This window comes from Globicephala melas, chromosome 19 (genome assembly GCF_963455315.2).
Source record: "Globicephala melas chromosome 19, mGloMel1.2, whole genome shotgun sequence".
Classification (NCBI taxonomy): domain Eukaryota; kingdom Metazoa; phylum Chordata; class Mammalia; order Artiodactyla; family Delphinidae; genus Globicephala; species Globicephala melas.
The window spans coordinates 34,998,657-35,013,691 of NC_083332.1; the positions used below are offsets into that span (position 1 = coordinate 34,998,657).

A 15,035-nucleotide genomic window follows, 5' to 3' on the forward strand; every position below is an offset into this window, starting at 1 on the left:
CACCAACCACACCAGGTTCCTCCTGTTACCCTCCTTAAATTTGCCCCACTCTGGAAACTATTTACATAGTGTTTACATTGTATGTACAATTGCCAATGTCCTGACACACCTGGCAAAACAGATGTCCCAACAGGATTAGAACAAGGACGGGCCAGCACAATGTCAGTTTTGTTTTTCAAGACTTTTTTTTTCCTACAGAGGGAGGGAGTGTCTACATCAGCCAGGCCTCTGTGGTCACATTTTAGGAAAACTGAGAAACGTGCCTTCTGTGTCTCAGCCCCAATTTCAAGGAAGTATGTGTTAGTATCCTATAAAGTGAGACCTTTTTCGAGCGTCTCCCAGCCTAAGCTGGACTGTGGCCTGCTTGCCACTCATTAGGATGACGTCCCACAGTTAGGGGTACAACGATCAATTCTGAGGTCACAGGTGAAGGGGCAACATTGGCTCAGATTCCTGCATCCTGAACCCCAGGAAGAATCTCCCTTCTTCCTGGCCCTTCTAAGGCTTGTCGGGTCGCCCTTCCATGTGGGCTCGCAAACGGGGCTCCCCCAGCAGTTCTTTGAGCTGAGGCCGGGGTGGGGGTGGGGAAGCCTCCCCTGGGGGAGCCTGACGTCCCGGGCCACCCGGGGAAGGGAAAGGGGAAATGGGGCTGGTGTCAAAAGGGCGGAGCTGCTTCTTTGTGAGGAAACAATTTGCAGAGGCTGCCAAACCGGAGAGTCGGCAAGGTCTGCCCTCCCTAAAGTGCCGTGAGCAACTCGAGCCGGGGAGCAAGCCAGTGTCTCAGGGCCGAGGGGCCCCGCGTGGGCCGCGCGCACCCCAGCACAGCCGCCGAACCCAGGGTCCCGGGCCGCAGCCGCGCCTGTGGGTGACGCCACGGCGGCGGGTTGCATCAGCCTGCTCCCACGTGCTCCGCCCGCCCTTCCGCCCACGGAGCCGGGCGCCGATTGGGCCACGTTAGGGCAGTGCTCTCCGCCCCAGCCAATGGGTGGCAGCCACAGAGGGTTCTGTCCGCAGAGTCCGGGCGCGGGGTTCCTATAAAAGGTCCCCGAGACGGGCGCGCGCGCTCCAGAGAAGCGAACCGTTTTTGTGGAGGTTGTGGCGGCGGCGGCACTTCCTGCCTGGCATCTGGGAGCGCCGCCGAGCCCACAGCACCGTCGACATGGAGCCCGAGCCCGTCACGCTCCTGGTGAAGAGCCCCAACCAGCGCCACCGCGACTTGGAACTGAGCGTCGACCGCAGCTGGAGCGTGAGCCGCCTCAAGGCCCATCTGAGCCGCGTCTACCCCGAGCGCCCGGTGAGAGGAGCCCCCGGCTCCAGCTGCCAACACTCCCCTAACCCCGGCTGTCATCCTCGCAGCCCTCCTCGCGTGCCCCTTGGGATGCCACGTCCTCCTCCCCTTTCCCTGTAACTTCTCGCTTCGCCGGCCTTCCCCTGGTGCTCCCCAGGTCCCCTCTCCCAGGCCTGTGGTCTCCCCCTTTCTGCCCTGCCGCCGTAGGCGCTCTCTGACGTGGCCCAGAGGCTGTCACTTCCTCGTTCTAGGCCGCCATCGTCCCGCCTTCCTGACGGGCCGCCTTCCCCTGTCACCTCGCGTCCTAGGTCCCCAAACTCTAACGGCTGTCACACTCCCGCCATACCTCTTCAGACCCCTTCCCGGTCCCCTAGATCTGGCTTCCAGCCTTAGCCAAGCCGCTGAAACAGCAGTTTGACCTTGAGTGAGTCATTTCACCCTCCAAGCCTCAATTTTCCCAAAACGTCGGAGTGACTGGGTGTTCCTCGTTAGGATTGCATCCGATGGGTAGGAATAAGGAAACATAAGTGCTGCGAAATGAGTTTTCTGAATGTAGCCTCTCATTGCAGAGAGGTGAGGGCAGGGGCCAAGGCCTTGCCAGTGGCTAGAGAAACCTGGTGAGCGCCCAGGCAGCGTGTACTCAAGGCCCCACACCCAGGAACAGGACGTGGCGCTTCCCCTCCCTGTGAGCTGGACTCCACAGCCTTTGCTTAGTCCCAGGGAGGAGCCCGGGGCACTTTCCGGTAGAAAATGATTTAGAAGGAAAATAGGTGGAAGGAATCTCCTGGAGTCTGGGTTTTAAGACTCTGGTCCCTCAATTGCAGAGACTTCCTTGCTTTGTTTTGGTTGACATATCTGTCAACATCACCCTTAGGGCCACCCTCCCTCCCCACCACGTGATGGAGGCTATGAGCTGGACCTTCCTATGTTTACTTTCTACTCTGATATTATGTAAGTGTCAACAGTGTTTTTTACTGCCCACAACTGTAATTCTGCATCAGACAGGAGAGGGCATCAGGACAGGACAAGATTGTGAAATTGTTCTTTCTTATCTGAAGTGTTGCAACGTGTCAGGTTGTAGCTCATGGGTCAGGTTGTTTTTGTTTCATATTGTCAAGAATGTGGTAGTGAGTTTCCCTTCTGAGTCATTCTTTTGAAATGTGCTTATTTATTTAATAAGCTCCCATTCCTCTAGCATTCGCCTTGGCACTATTTGCAGTTTCACCATAGCTGCTCCCAAGAAACAGGTGGCAGTGCTGCTGCAAGAATGGCTATTAGGTACGCAAATTGGCGAAGCACGTGCAGCCTCTAGTTGCGTCATTTGGTAAAAGGCGGTGTTTTGGAGGAGGGCTTTCCTTTAGGGCTTCCTTGGGTGAGGAACATCATTCCTATTAAGTCCAAGGATCCAAAGTTGTAAATAAAAGGTCTCTCAGGTCTGTATATTTGTGTTTAAAAATTTTGGTTGGAGCACATTCGTCATTTGCTTTCTAATATGAGAAGCCTTACTTTATAATAGTTGTTTGCTTAATATATATATTTTTAAATCAGCCTCTGGATAAAGACGCAGAGTGTCGGTTCAGGCCTTTAACAGGCCTCAAATCACGGGCACCCGTGGTTTTCAAACCTTTTCTAGTGTGAAACTCTTTAATATAATGCAGGACCCCACCTATACAATAACATTTACAAGTCCAGGTTTATAGCATTTACATATGAAGTTCAGTCAGTGAGAACAATGATGAACACAGCATCCAGTATATTTCTGCAGTTTGTTATAGTTGCCCAGTGTCCAAAAAAAAAACCCTCCTGATTTATGCAGATAAATAGGTACGGTTATTTTTTGTTAGTTTTAAACAGCTTTTGCTTTATAATCATGGGCTACTTGGCAGGAGCAGCTTTGTTCCAAATCTTGCATAATTGGTTATTTTGGCAAGAGTAGATTGAGAAGTTGCTGGTGAGCTCCGGTGTACTGACTTTGGTATGTATCACTTGAAGCCATTATTTAAGTCCAGTTTTAAATTTTATTTATTTATGTTTGGCTGTGTTGGGTCTTTGTTGCTGTGCGCAGGCTTTCTCTAGTTGCAGCGAGCGGGGGCTACTCTTCGTTGCGGTGCGCGGGCTTCTCATCGCGGTGGCTTCTCTTGTTGCCTAGCACGGGCTCTAGGCGCGCGGGCTTCAGTAGTTGTGGCACATGGGCTCAGTAGTTGTGGTTCTCAGGCTCTAGAGTGCAGGCTCAGTAGTGGGGGCGCACGGGCTTAGTTGCTCCGCGGCTTGTGGGATCTTCCTGGACCAGGGCTTGAACCTGTGTCCCCTGCATTGGCAGGCGGCTTCTGAACCACTGTGCCACCAGGGAAGTCCCTTAAGTCCAGTTTTTAAGGGAATTAAAAATGGATTTTAAAAGTGAGATTTGTATAAAAGTGTGTGGCACGACTGTGGTTTTAAAATCACTGGAATGGAGTAGAGGGTTCGGAATCTTGACTCTTTAGCAGCAGGTGACCTTGGACAAGTGAATTTTAGACTTTCCCCCTTAAAATAAGCATGGTAAATATAGGGTTGTGGTGTGGGATGTTACCACACACCATCTCTTTAGCTGCATTTGTATGTTGGGAAAAGTCTCTTTGAGGGCTTAAGTTTAGAATTGCTTCATGTTATCTTGGGACAATGCTAGGTGGTTTTAGGGAAGGCTGACTTTGAGTTTTCTCTGAGACCAAACTTTGAGTTTTGAAGTTCGTTGCTGTAGGAGCCCCAGATTTGTGCTTTTTGTGGCAGAAAGCAATTTCCCTGGGAGTTAAGAAGTCAGGTAGCCTGCCATAGGTTTTGTGGACTGGAGGTAGTTTGCCGTCCTAAATTTGTTTGCATGTTAGAGATCAGTTTAAAGTTAAGTACTTCCTAAGTAAAAGTTTTGTATATGGAGCCTTTGGAAAAATGTTTTCCTATGATGCTGGGAAAAACACACGTTTAAGTTATTTGTATACAACAGTTTCTTCAATGTTGGGAACTTGAGGGGGCGAAATGCTGATCTGTGCTGCTCTTTCTTTCCACAAGCATCCAGAAGACCAGAGGTTAATATATTCTGGGAAGCTGTTGTTGGATCACCAGTGTCTCAGGGACTTGCTTCCAAAGGTATCACTAAATATATTAACTTTTGAATGTTTTTGAGCACTAACAAGGTTGAATTCAGGTCCTAAAGTACCTCCTTATTACTTTCAGCAGGAAACCCGGCATGTTTTGCATCTGGTGTGCAGTGTGAAGAGTCCTTCCAAAATGCCAGAAGCCAGCGCAAAGGTATGTCTGCTTTTTCATGATGATAGCAGTTCGTGTCATTCAGACTCTCAAGGTCAAAATAAAGGAAGTTGGATAAAACTCTTAAGTCTTTTTATCATATAATATTTTGTCTCTTCCCCAGTGAGAATCAGGAATAAGAAACTGTTATCAGTACAAGTGAGAGTTCACTATAATAGTAGTAGACTATTCCATGAGTGTTGTAGTGGACAAGTGGAGTTCTGCAGTACACTCTTTTCTGGAATTTGATTTGATCTGTAGTGGCTGTGTATCCAGATCACCGAACTAGCAAGGCAGTCATGAATTTAGCACATAATAAATTTCTTCTAAGGCAACATTCATTTTTATAAAGAGTAAAAAATGACTATATTTCCTTTGGAAATTTTCATTGTGATTATTTGTTTGGATAGGAAAAGGCCGCAGTCTTAATCAAGTGATCTCTTAAGACTTGCTTATGTTAGATGGTCAAAATCCCTCATTTTTCATTTCACAGTGTTAGTTCAAATATACGGTATTAAGGGACTTCCCTGGTGGCACAGTGGTTAAGAATCCACCTGCCAATGCAGGGGACACGGGTTCAATCCCTGGTCCGGGAAGATCCCACATGCCGCGGAGCAACTAAGCCCCCCCGCGCCACAACTACTGAGCCTGCGCTTTAGAACCCGAGAGCCACAGCTGCTGAGCCCATGTGCCACAACTACTGAAGCCCTCCCATCTAGAGCCCGTGCTCTGCAACAAGAGTAGCCACGACAATAAGAAGCCGGCACACTGCAACGAAGAGTAGCCCCTGCTTTCCTCAGCTAGAGAAAGCCCGCGCGCAGCAACAAAGACCCAATGCAGCCAAACAAAAATAAATAAATTTATTTTAAATATATATATACAGTATTAATATTCTAATGTGATACATTCTAAATTTGCATTACAACTGTACATCCTGAAACATCTGAATATAGTGTAAGAAATTCTTTAGGTTGCTGGCTGGGTTGTGTTTATAAATCTTATTGGTCAAATTTAATTTCTTAGTAAATTTAACACCATAAGATGTATAGGAAAAAAAAGACGTATAGAGCATTAACAGGAAGCTTTCTCACCAATGATAACTTCATTGAGAGATTTTAGTGAAACTACAGCATAGCTATTCTAGGAAAAATATGGATTTTTTTTTTAGTATCTGTATTGATACTGTGTTGAACAAATTTTAGAATATTCATGTAACATTGCATCTGTTTGATTTTGTCAAGTTCAGAGGTCAGGGTTGGGGACATAAGCCATTCACAGAGAAAGAATCCTTGAAGCTTGATTTCACACAGTTGCATCAGGCCTTTTGTTCTCATGTTCATGTTACACTTATCTAGGTTGCTGAATCCATAGAGCAGCCCGCTGGTCTTAATCAGGGACAGTCTCCTGGGGATTCCTCAAGTGACGGTTTAAGGCAAAGGGAGGTTGTTCGGAACCCTTCTCCCTCTGGATGGGAGAATATCTCGAGGTGAGTGTTGTAATAAAGAAGCAGGTTGTACAACATGAATGTGCATTATTTGCATCAACTTAAGAATAAGCTCTGTTTATACTATATAGTCATAGAATTTTTAAATGGACAAAATTTTGCCTTATAAGGGCTTCACTTTAAAGATCTCTTCTGTATTTAACTTTTCTTAATACATAGCCTTTTAGGAACATCTAAAAAGTGGAGATGCATGTCCTGAAAATCTGGGCATTTCTCCTCCTACGTGGGTGTGCTTCACATTGCGCTGACCTCATGGTAGGGAATTAGTGCTGGTGCAGAAAAGCAGCTGTTGTAAGCACTGTGCAGCTGCTTTGCCGAGTGGCTTTGTGCTTTGTCTGTCGTAACAGTGGGTGACAAAAGGTTAAAGGATTGTTTGAGAAATGCTCTGCCAAGTACCGTGTCGGTGGTGCTAGGAGAAAAGGAGCAATTAGAGCTTTCCTTTAGCGCAAAAGCCAGAAGCGACTAAATGCCGCGATGTTCGGATTTCACAGCTCTTGGAACACCTTACTACGAAAGATCCTATGGGAAAAAACAGTTTATTAACTACAAGTTGAAACTCTGTTACTCCCCGAGTCCTCTGCCCACCATTTCCTAGTAGTTTTTAATATCTGATTGTTGATAAAGTCAGGTGTTTGAGGAATGAAGAGTTGGTTTTTTTCTTAATGGAGGTTTTCAAATATACACAAAAGTAGAGGGAACTGTATAATGAATCTCCATATAATGATCAGAGTTTTGCCGTACTTGCTTTATCTATTCCTGCTTCCGATTTTTTCGCGAAGTATTTAAAAGTAATTCCCAGACATTATGTCAGTTCACTTCTACATACTTCAGGATATAACTCTAAAAACCTTTTAGTTATTTTGCATATCTACAGTGTCATCATCATCAGAGCTAACAAAAGCACTTTGTTATTTTCTCATTTCCATGTACTGTATCTTTTTTAAATGATCAAAAACAGTATCGTACCAAGACCTATTTGTATTAGAATACAATTTTAGAAATACTCTGGGTATGGAATTTGGTTTAAGTTCCATACCTACCATATAAAGTGGATAATTGAATTCATTATTGGATAGAAACGCTTAAAACTGTTTCGCTTTTTCTGGCTATACGATTTGAGAATTTAGGCTCATATCTGACTATGAATTTTACCATAATAAAACTTGATTTCGTCCAACAAATATTTATTGGACAGCTGGTGCATATAAGTTTGTTTAAGGATAGGAGTTGACCAGCAGAGATGACCACATAACAACTCCTGATCTTTCTGCAGTTCTGTTAGTTTGAATTTTGTGAAGTGATGCCAAAGAAGTTCACTGTGTAGAGTTCACAAAACCAGAGATGACTCCCACACACACCCTGCCCCAGGCTGCGCTAGATGATAGAGGCATGAGTTTGGTGTCAAACAGGTCTCAAATCCAGCCCTACTACTTACAGGTTCAGTGACCACGTGCAGATCCTTTGTCTTCCCTGAGCTGCACTCGGGCTCCCTTCTGTAAAATGGCGCGGTGGAGAGCTCCCTCCCCACAAGGTTGTTGGGGATCCCGTGAGATAACAGCCCAGAGGCCTTACAAGGCACAAGTGGTCAGTGAGCACGCATGGGTGGTGCCACACATAACTCTGCTCCCCGTATAGTTCAGATCTAGGGGTGAGGGAGAAATGGGTATTGGGAGGAAAGGAGTATTTCCTGCAGAAAAGACTTTGGGAGAGGTGTGACTTTTTAGAGCTGCTCCCTAAAGAATGAATAGTGGGGTTTAGACCTTCAGTGAGACTCAGCAAGTCTAAAATAAGGGTGGGGATCCACTTAGACTGAAAGGGTCCAGCTTGTTTGTACCTCATGGTGATGACATCATGAGACCCCAGTGCTGGACAGAGGGCTCTAGTTTTCCCACGGGATCCAGGCCATGGGAGGGGGGCTTTGTCAGCACTTCCTGTGATTGTGTTACACAGGTGCATCACCCAGAAATCTACAGGTAACTATCATAAAGCTCAGTCTTCTGTCTCTTTGTTTTGAATTCCTGATTGTAATTTAAACTTAATTTTCATTTATTCATACTAAACCAACTCAAAAAGAGCATTTTTTGAAATCTTTCATAGGCCTGAAGCTGCCCAGCCGGCGTTCCAAGGCCTGGGGCCTGGTTTCTCAGGCTACACAACCTATGGGTGGCTGCAGCTCTCCTGGTTCCAGCAGATATACGCACGGCAGTACTACATGCAGTAGTGAGTCTTTCCTCACGTGCTGGGTGTGGCCAGGGCTCCCAGAAATTGAGGGAACTCCCATCCCTCAAAAATGCCTAACTTACCCATAAAGTTAGGAAGGGTGGGATGAGTGTGTTTTCATCACTTATCTGCAGAGTCCTTTCTGTGGGTGGAATAGAGTATAAATGATAACTACTGATTTGTGTATTGATGCATAGTTTGCTGACTGATCCGTAGTTTGATGACTTTATTTAGAATATGTTATTTCCTCTTTTTTTCTTTTCAATTTGTGATATCTTTAGCATTTTATGAAAATCTTAATTTGCTACTGCACCATATTTTCATGGTGGCCTTGGTGTTTAATTCCAGATGAAATTTACCAAGCACCTTCTCTTAGGAGTAGAAAAGACATTTATAGATATGACTATTAGAAAAGTTCTTCACTAAGTTAAAGAAAAATCAAGTTTGTGTATGGCTACTTAATAGTAAAAGATCCCTGCGTAAACGAGCTTATGAGAACAAGTCTTCATGGTGCCTTGCTCTCAACAGTATTTGCCTCTGTCATTTTTATTTTAGCTTAGCAGCCACTGCTGCGTCAGGGGCTTTTGTCCCCTCGCCAAGTGCACAAGAGATACCTGTGGTCTCTGCGCCTGCTCCAGCCCCTATCCACAACCAGTTTCCAGCTGAAAACCAGCCCGCCAATCAGAACGCTGCTCCTCAAGTGGTGGTTAATCCTGGGGCCAATCAGAATTTGCGGATGAATGCACAGGGTGGCCCTATTGTGGAAGAAGATGATGAGATAAATCGAGATTGGTTGGATTGGACCTATTCAGCAGCTACGTTTTCCGTTTTTCTTAGTATCCTCTACTTCTACTCTTCCCTGAGCAGATTCCTCATGGTCATGGGGGCCACCGTCGTTATGTACCTGTAAGCAGATGATTTCGCTTTCCCTTTTTTCCCTTTACTACAGATTACACTATGTGGTGACTCAAACCACGTGCAGACTTTGCTCTTTTGAGCAGTCTCAGTCAATATTTAAGGAGGTGGATTTAAATAGTATGTCATTCCAGGATTTTCGATGCAAAGAATTGATGGCTTGGTTACGCATTGCCAAAAACACAACTAATTCTGTGTTAATACAGCAACAACATTCTCTTCTTTTCCTCTAGTTAAGTTACCTGCCAGGCTCATGAACCACAATAAAAGCCATACTGAGGCATGGAAAGGAAAATTGTATTTGTGTTGAATAAGAACATATTTGTCTTTTATCAGGCTCCAGCTGCCTTCTAGGATAAAGGTCAGGCAATGGCTGTGGCATAGTCCTGAAGGGCCAGAGATCCGTCACAGACCTGGCATTTGGCTTTATCCATGGCTTAGAGCAGTGGTTCTCAACCAGGGTAGTTTTGCATCTGCCTCTACCCCCGTCCCCAAGACGTTTGGTGGTGTTTGGAGACATTTTTGACTGTCACAGCGAGGGGGGTGGTCCTGCTGGCATCTGGTTGGTAGCTGTTAAACATCCTCTGGTGCCCAGGACAGCCCCACAGTAAATATCCAGCCCGGTATGTCAGCAGTACCAAAGTTCAGAAACCCTGGCCTAGAGTTATATGTCCTTGTATGTGGTGAAAACTGACAGAAGAAATTTTTCCTCTATAGGAAAAATGGATTTTTATTTTAGTTTTTAAAAATCTTAAAAAAGAAATATTTAGAATAATGCATTAAGTACTCATATCCAGTATTAATCATTGTTATATTTTGTCATATTTGCTTCAAGACTTGGGTTTAATTGGATTTTTCAGATGCAACTTTTAGTTAATTCTTTAAATTCTATAGTCTCTAGAATCATATATGTAGGTGACCAAATCTAGGTCTTATTAGTATGTTATTACATATAGTCACGGCTGTGTATGTATTTCCCCTTTCCCCTCTGTTCAGGTTTTCGTGTCTAAGGTTTAGGTCAGATGAAGAAGTATTTATTGAGCACATACTATGTGTCAGGTGCTGTTTATGTTGCTGGGCACATGATAATGAATAAAGCCTAGTTTCCATAGTGCCTGTCGAGAACCTGACAGGCCAGTGAGAAAGTCTAGGAGCTGGTGTGGTGGAATGTCTCTGTAGATGGGCCTGGCTGCGAGCTTCTAATCAGGTTCTGCTCTGATGAGAGGAGGGGAGCAAGGGGGACCTCATCTCACTGAGAGGACCCTTAAATTCTTGAGTACATGTCACTCTGATGTTCACTAAGATGGACTTTATATGCTTCCTTTGAAGGCATCATGTCGGGTGGTTTCCATTTCGACAGAGGCCAGTTCAGAACTTCCCGAATGATGGTCCTCCTCAGGAAGCTGCAAATCAGGACCCCAACAACAACTTCCAGGTATGGAGCTTCTGCTGGAGCCCGGCGATCTCGGTGTGAAACACCGGGCTCTCGAGTCCTTAATCTTTAGACACCTTGTGGTGTACCATTTTATTAGGCTCAGTATTTCAAGATTTTTTTCAAATTTATTCTTATAGCATTAGCTGTTTTTAAAACATTGTGTCATAAAATCCAGCAGGTATTTTGGTCATGTGGCAGTTTGCATTTTGGCATATATATGTAATTTTTTTTTAAACTCACTCTTTTTAGTGTTCATTCTCAATAATATGTTATACCATGGAAACTGCTAATGGAGAGTTATTCTAATTAAGGATTAGGAACATAAGCCTGTCTCACAGAATAGATTTCCTGGAAAATAACATACAGAAATAGAATTTTTAGGGACTTCCCTGGTGGTCCAGTGGCTAAGACTCTGTGCTGCCGGTACAGGGGGCCTGGGTTCGATCCCCGGTCAGGGAACTAGATCCCACATGCTGCAACTAAAATATCCTGCATGCAGCAACAAAGATCCCGCGTGCTGCAACTAACACCCATCACTGCCAAATAAATAAATATTTAAAAAAAGAAATAGAATTTTTATAAGGCAGTTTAATGCATAATCCTAAAGGATATTCTTTTTAATATAAAGTGTCACCCTCGAATCTGTTTTTAGAATCCTGTGTTTTCGTTTTTTTTAGTTTTAGTTTTCTTTAACTCGGGACACTGCCAGAATTAGAAAAATACCCACATTTAATGAAGTGGCTAACTTAATTACTAGTTTAATAATAGTTGAAGATCTAGTTACAGTACTTCATTTGATCTGATACTTGCTGCCAGGAATATCGAAAACTATGAGAATGTTCCAGCACAGTTGTGCTACGGAGGCTGGAGAAGGAGCTCCGTCCAGCCGGGGTGTCGTCCCTGGGGTCCTGCCTGCCTGGCTTGGCTTATGGGGCAAGGGTCCAGGGAGCCACTCTGCCCTTTACTGACATTATTGGGTGTTTGTCACTGTCCTCTTTTCTCCTTGTGTTTTATTACCTGTAGGAAGACCCTGATCCTGAAATTGCAGACCCCAACCGCCTCCCTCCAGACAGAGACGTAGTGGATGAGGAGCAGACCAGTCCTTCATTTATGAGCACAGCCTGGCTCGTCTTCAAGACTTTCTTTGCCTCTCTTCTTCCAGAAGGTCCCCCAGCCATAGCAAACTGATGGTGTTTGCTCTCTGGCTGCTAGAGGCTTTGGCAGGCGTGGACTGGATCATCTGGTTCTGGCTAGATTTCCTTACCTGGATGTGGCGACAGCACAGAATTAGTAAAAGAATCAACAAAGAGGATGATATGCTTTTGCGATTCTGCAAAGGCAGAAAGTAAGACGTGAAGCCATGATACAAATTGATGAACAAAAAATGCCTAAGGCTTCTCATATCTTTATTCTGAAGAGCTTTAATATATATTGTTGTAGTTTAATAGATATTGTAAGTAGAAGGCATTAGTGTCGCATGTTTATGCCTGAGGAACTTTTCCAGATGTGTGTGTCTGCATGTGTGTTTGTACATAGATGTCATAGATGCAGAAACGGTTCTGCTGGTACGATTTGATTCCTGTTGGAATGTTTAAATTACACTAAGTGTACTACTTTATATAATCAATGAAATTGCTAGACATGTTTTAGCAGGACTTTTCTAGGAAAGACTTATGTATAATTGCTTTTTAAAATGCGTGCTTTACTTTAAACCAAGAGGAGCTTTGCAGAGGTGAAAACCTTTGCTGGGTTTTCTGTTCAATAAAGTTTTACTATGAATGACCCTGGCAGAGACTCCTGTCATCTTACCAGTTTACTCCGTTTCCATCATCCCTGGATGGTCAACAGCTGAGTTGCTGATTTTTGAGTAACCTGAATATTGTGCTTCTTTTTATTAAAGGACTGTTTGTACTGATGAAGAAGATAGGGTAAGGCCACGCAAGTTTTAATTTACTAAGATTATGCCTGTGTTTGCCCCCCATTTCCTGATTTAAACAGTACTAGCTTATGTTGTAACCCATCAGAGTTAAATTCCCACAATTTAAAGTTAATGGCATTAAGTACCTTTCACCTGCTCACGTGTCATGCTGAGCTTACTTTTGGACTTTAGTCCTTCTTTTAAGTATTATTTTTGAGACTAATCTGAAAAGCAAAGTGCTGTGTACTTTTTTTTTTTTTTTTGCGGTGTGCGGGCCTCTCATTGTTGTGGCCTCTCCCGTTGCGGAGCACAGGCTCCGGACGCGCAGGCTCAGCAGCCATGGCTCACGGGCCCAGCCGCTCCGCGGCATGTGGGATCTTCCCGGACCGGGGCACAAACCTGTGTCCACTGCATCGGCAGGCAGACTCTCAACCACTGCACCACCAGGGAAGCCCTGTGTAATTTTTAACATGAGTGATGCTGTAAGTAGAATGCTGAAGGCCTGGGAGTGTTGTTTTGGGCAAAGTATAATGAGCTTCTTGTGTCATGGTCATGATCATTTGAATGAATTGTGACTGGACACATTGACATCAAATAAACATTCACTGAACAATTCATAGCCAGGTGCTGGGTGGATACAAAGCTGTTTTATGTATGGTCGTGCTTTAAAAAGCCAACTAAGATAATTACGTAAGACGTGAAATGGCATAGAGTTTCAGATAATACCAGACCTCCAGAACAGAGGAATGGTCAGTCAGGAGGCAGTGATTATTGATGAGTTATGAAGGCAATGTTTGCTTGAAGGAAGAAGTGACTTGAGACTAGAGGTTTTGTAGTTTTACAAGTGAGGAAGTAGGTGACAGAAAAAGCCTGAGGAGCTGGAGAGAGAAGGGTCACAGCAGAAGCAAGAGTGCAGAGATGAGACTTCCCTCCTGCCATGAAGCTGGATTGATGAAAGTGGTCATTAAGAGTTGATACGAAGGCCTTTTAAAACTGTTGGGTGGAAAATCCTATCGTTTTGCAGAGCAAGGGGCGTCATCCTTTGGAAGAGGGGCCTGGAGCCCCAGGCAGCTGGCAGTGCCCAGCTCCTGTTTCTGAAGGAGTGGGGCCTCTCTCCCTGTGGTGTCAGGTTGCATCGATTCAACTCCAGATTCCACCAGCCCAAAATAGTTCCAGGATGGTTGGTGCTCCTGAGGACAGCTGACAAGGGTTCAGGTTGTCCCAAGCCCCACTAATACAAGAGAAGAACCTTCAGACAAGAGCCAAGGCTTAAGAGCGCTGTTGGGTGGGTGACATGGCAGAAATAACAGTGCTTCCACAACAGTTACTAAATATAGCATAAGGATGTACTACGTATCACTGTTAATACTTAGGAAATTATTGGTTGGGGTTTCTGTTGTTAAGTAGCAATTAAAAAGCTAAAAGCACAAACCAAAAAATTTCCAAATGTTAGCTCAAGCCATAGTAGCTTTTTAAGTTTGCATTTTCCAAGGTGTGTTTTCTTGAATCCTAGTTCTGTAGAAGAAACACTCCAGAAAATGAGCCCATGGTAAAGTAAATTTGGAAACCAGGTTGATTCCAGTTGGTGGGTTTCTTCACTGCAGGATTCCCGGGGCCTTTAATATGCTGATGTACTTTTGAAGGAGGGTATGTGGTCTGCGGGCCCCTCTGTTCTGTGAACCTGCCCATGACTGAATGGTGTGCCACGGTTGGGGAAATGCAGTTGTTACTATTAATCAACACCTTGTTTGGCATTCTAAGCAGCAAACAGATGCATGGTGAGAAGTGATGGCATACATCCGTAATGAACAATGGAGATAAATATTCTTTATGTGGCCAGGGAGGGTATCAGAAGCCATGCGGATCTATAGTCTGACTGAGAGGGAGAGATTACAGGTCATCTTTGTCAGAAGTAGCTATTTTACCCATTTCTAAGGAAGTTAGCCCTTTGTCAGAAGAAACTGTAGTGGCCTCCCCGGTGTAGTTACCTTGAGAGATGCTGCTGATTCTTCTCAGGACCTATGCCCACCCCACCTCTCTTTGCTTCTAGACCTATAACCAGACTCAAGTCCCAGCAGGCCTCAAGGAGTGAACAGCTTTTTGCTACACACTGAAAGACCTGCATGATTTTTCCAATTTATACAGACAGATCTCGGGGGGGTGCGTGGGAATGGATATTAATGGGTGTGGGTTAGTGGTGGAAGCAACATTGAGTTGGGTCAGGCTGAATTTATTAACGTGGATGCACTAAGCAGAGATTCTGCGTTTACTGTTTTAGCATGAAGAGTGAGGAAGGACACTGATAGTTTAGTTGGCTGAAACATAGTCTAACAGGTGGCCTACACTCAATGAAGTTGAAGTGCCAGGATTGCTTTAGGGAACTGTAGCGGAAGGTATTCTGAATCTTAGGAAGATTGGAATGTTAGAGTGGATTTTTTTTTTTTTTAATATTTATTTTGGCTGCGCCGGTTCTTAG

At 44.6% G+C, this 15,035-nt stretch overlaps 1 protein-coding gene across 1 annotated transcript; it reads left to right on the forward strand.

Moving 5' to 3' along the window:
• Window positions 1–1,046: 1,046 nt before the first annotated feature.
• HERPUD1 (homocysteine inducible ER protein with ubiquitin like domain 1) lies at window positions 1,047–12,428 on the forward strand. Its single transcript, XM_030848072.2, has 8 exons — window positions 1,047–1,294; window positions 4,331–4,408; window positions 4,496–4,570; window positions 5,923–6,053; window positions 8,169–8,291; window positions 8,847–9,197; window positions 10,536–10,641; window positions 11,665–12,428. The coding sequence occupies exons 1-8, from the start codon at window positions 1,160–1,162 to the stop codon at window positions 11,827–11,829; spliced, it is 1,164 nt and encodes a 387-aa protein (XP_030703932.1). The 5' UTR covers window positions 1,047–1,159; the 3' UTR covers window positions 11,830–12,428.
• The last annotated feature ends 2,607 nt before the right edge of the window (window positions 12,429–15,035 follow it).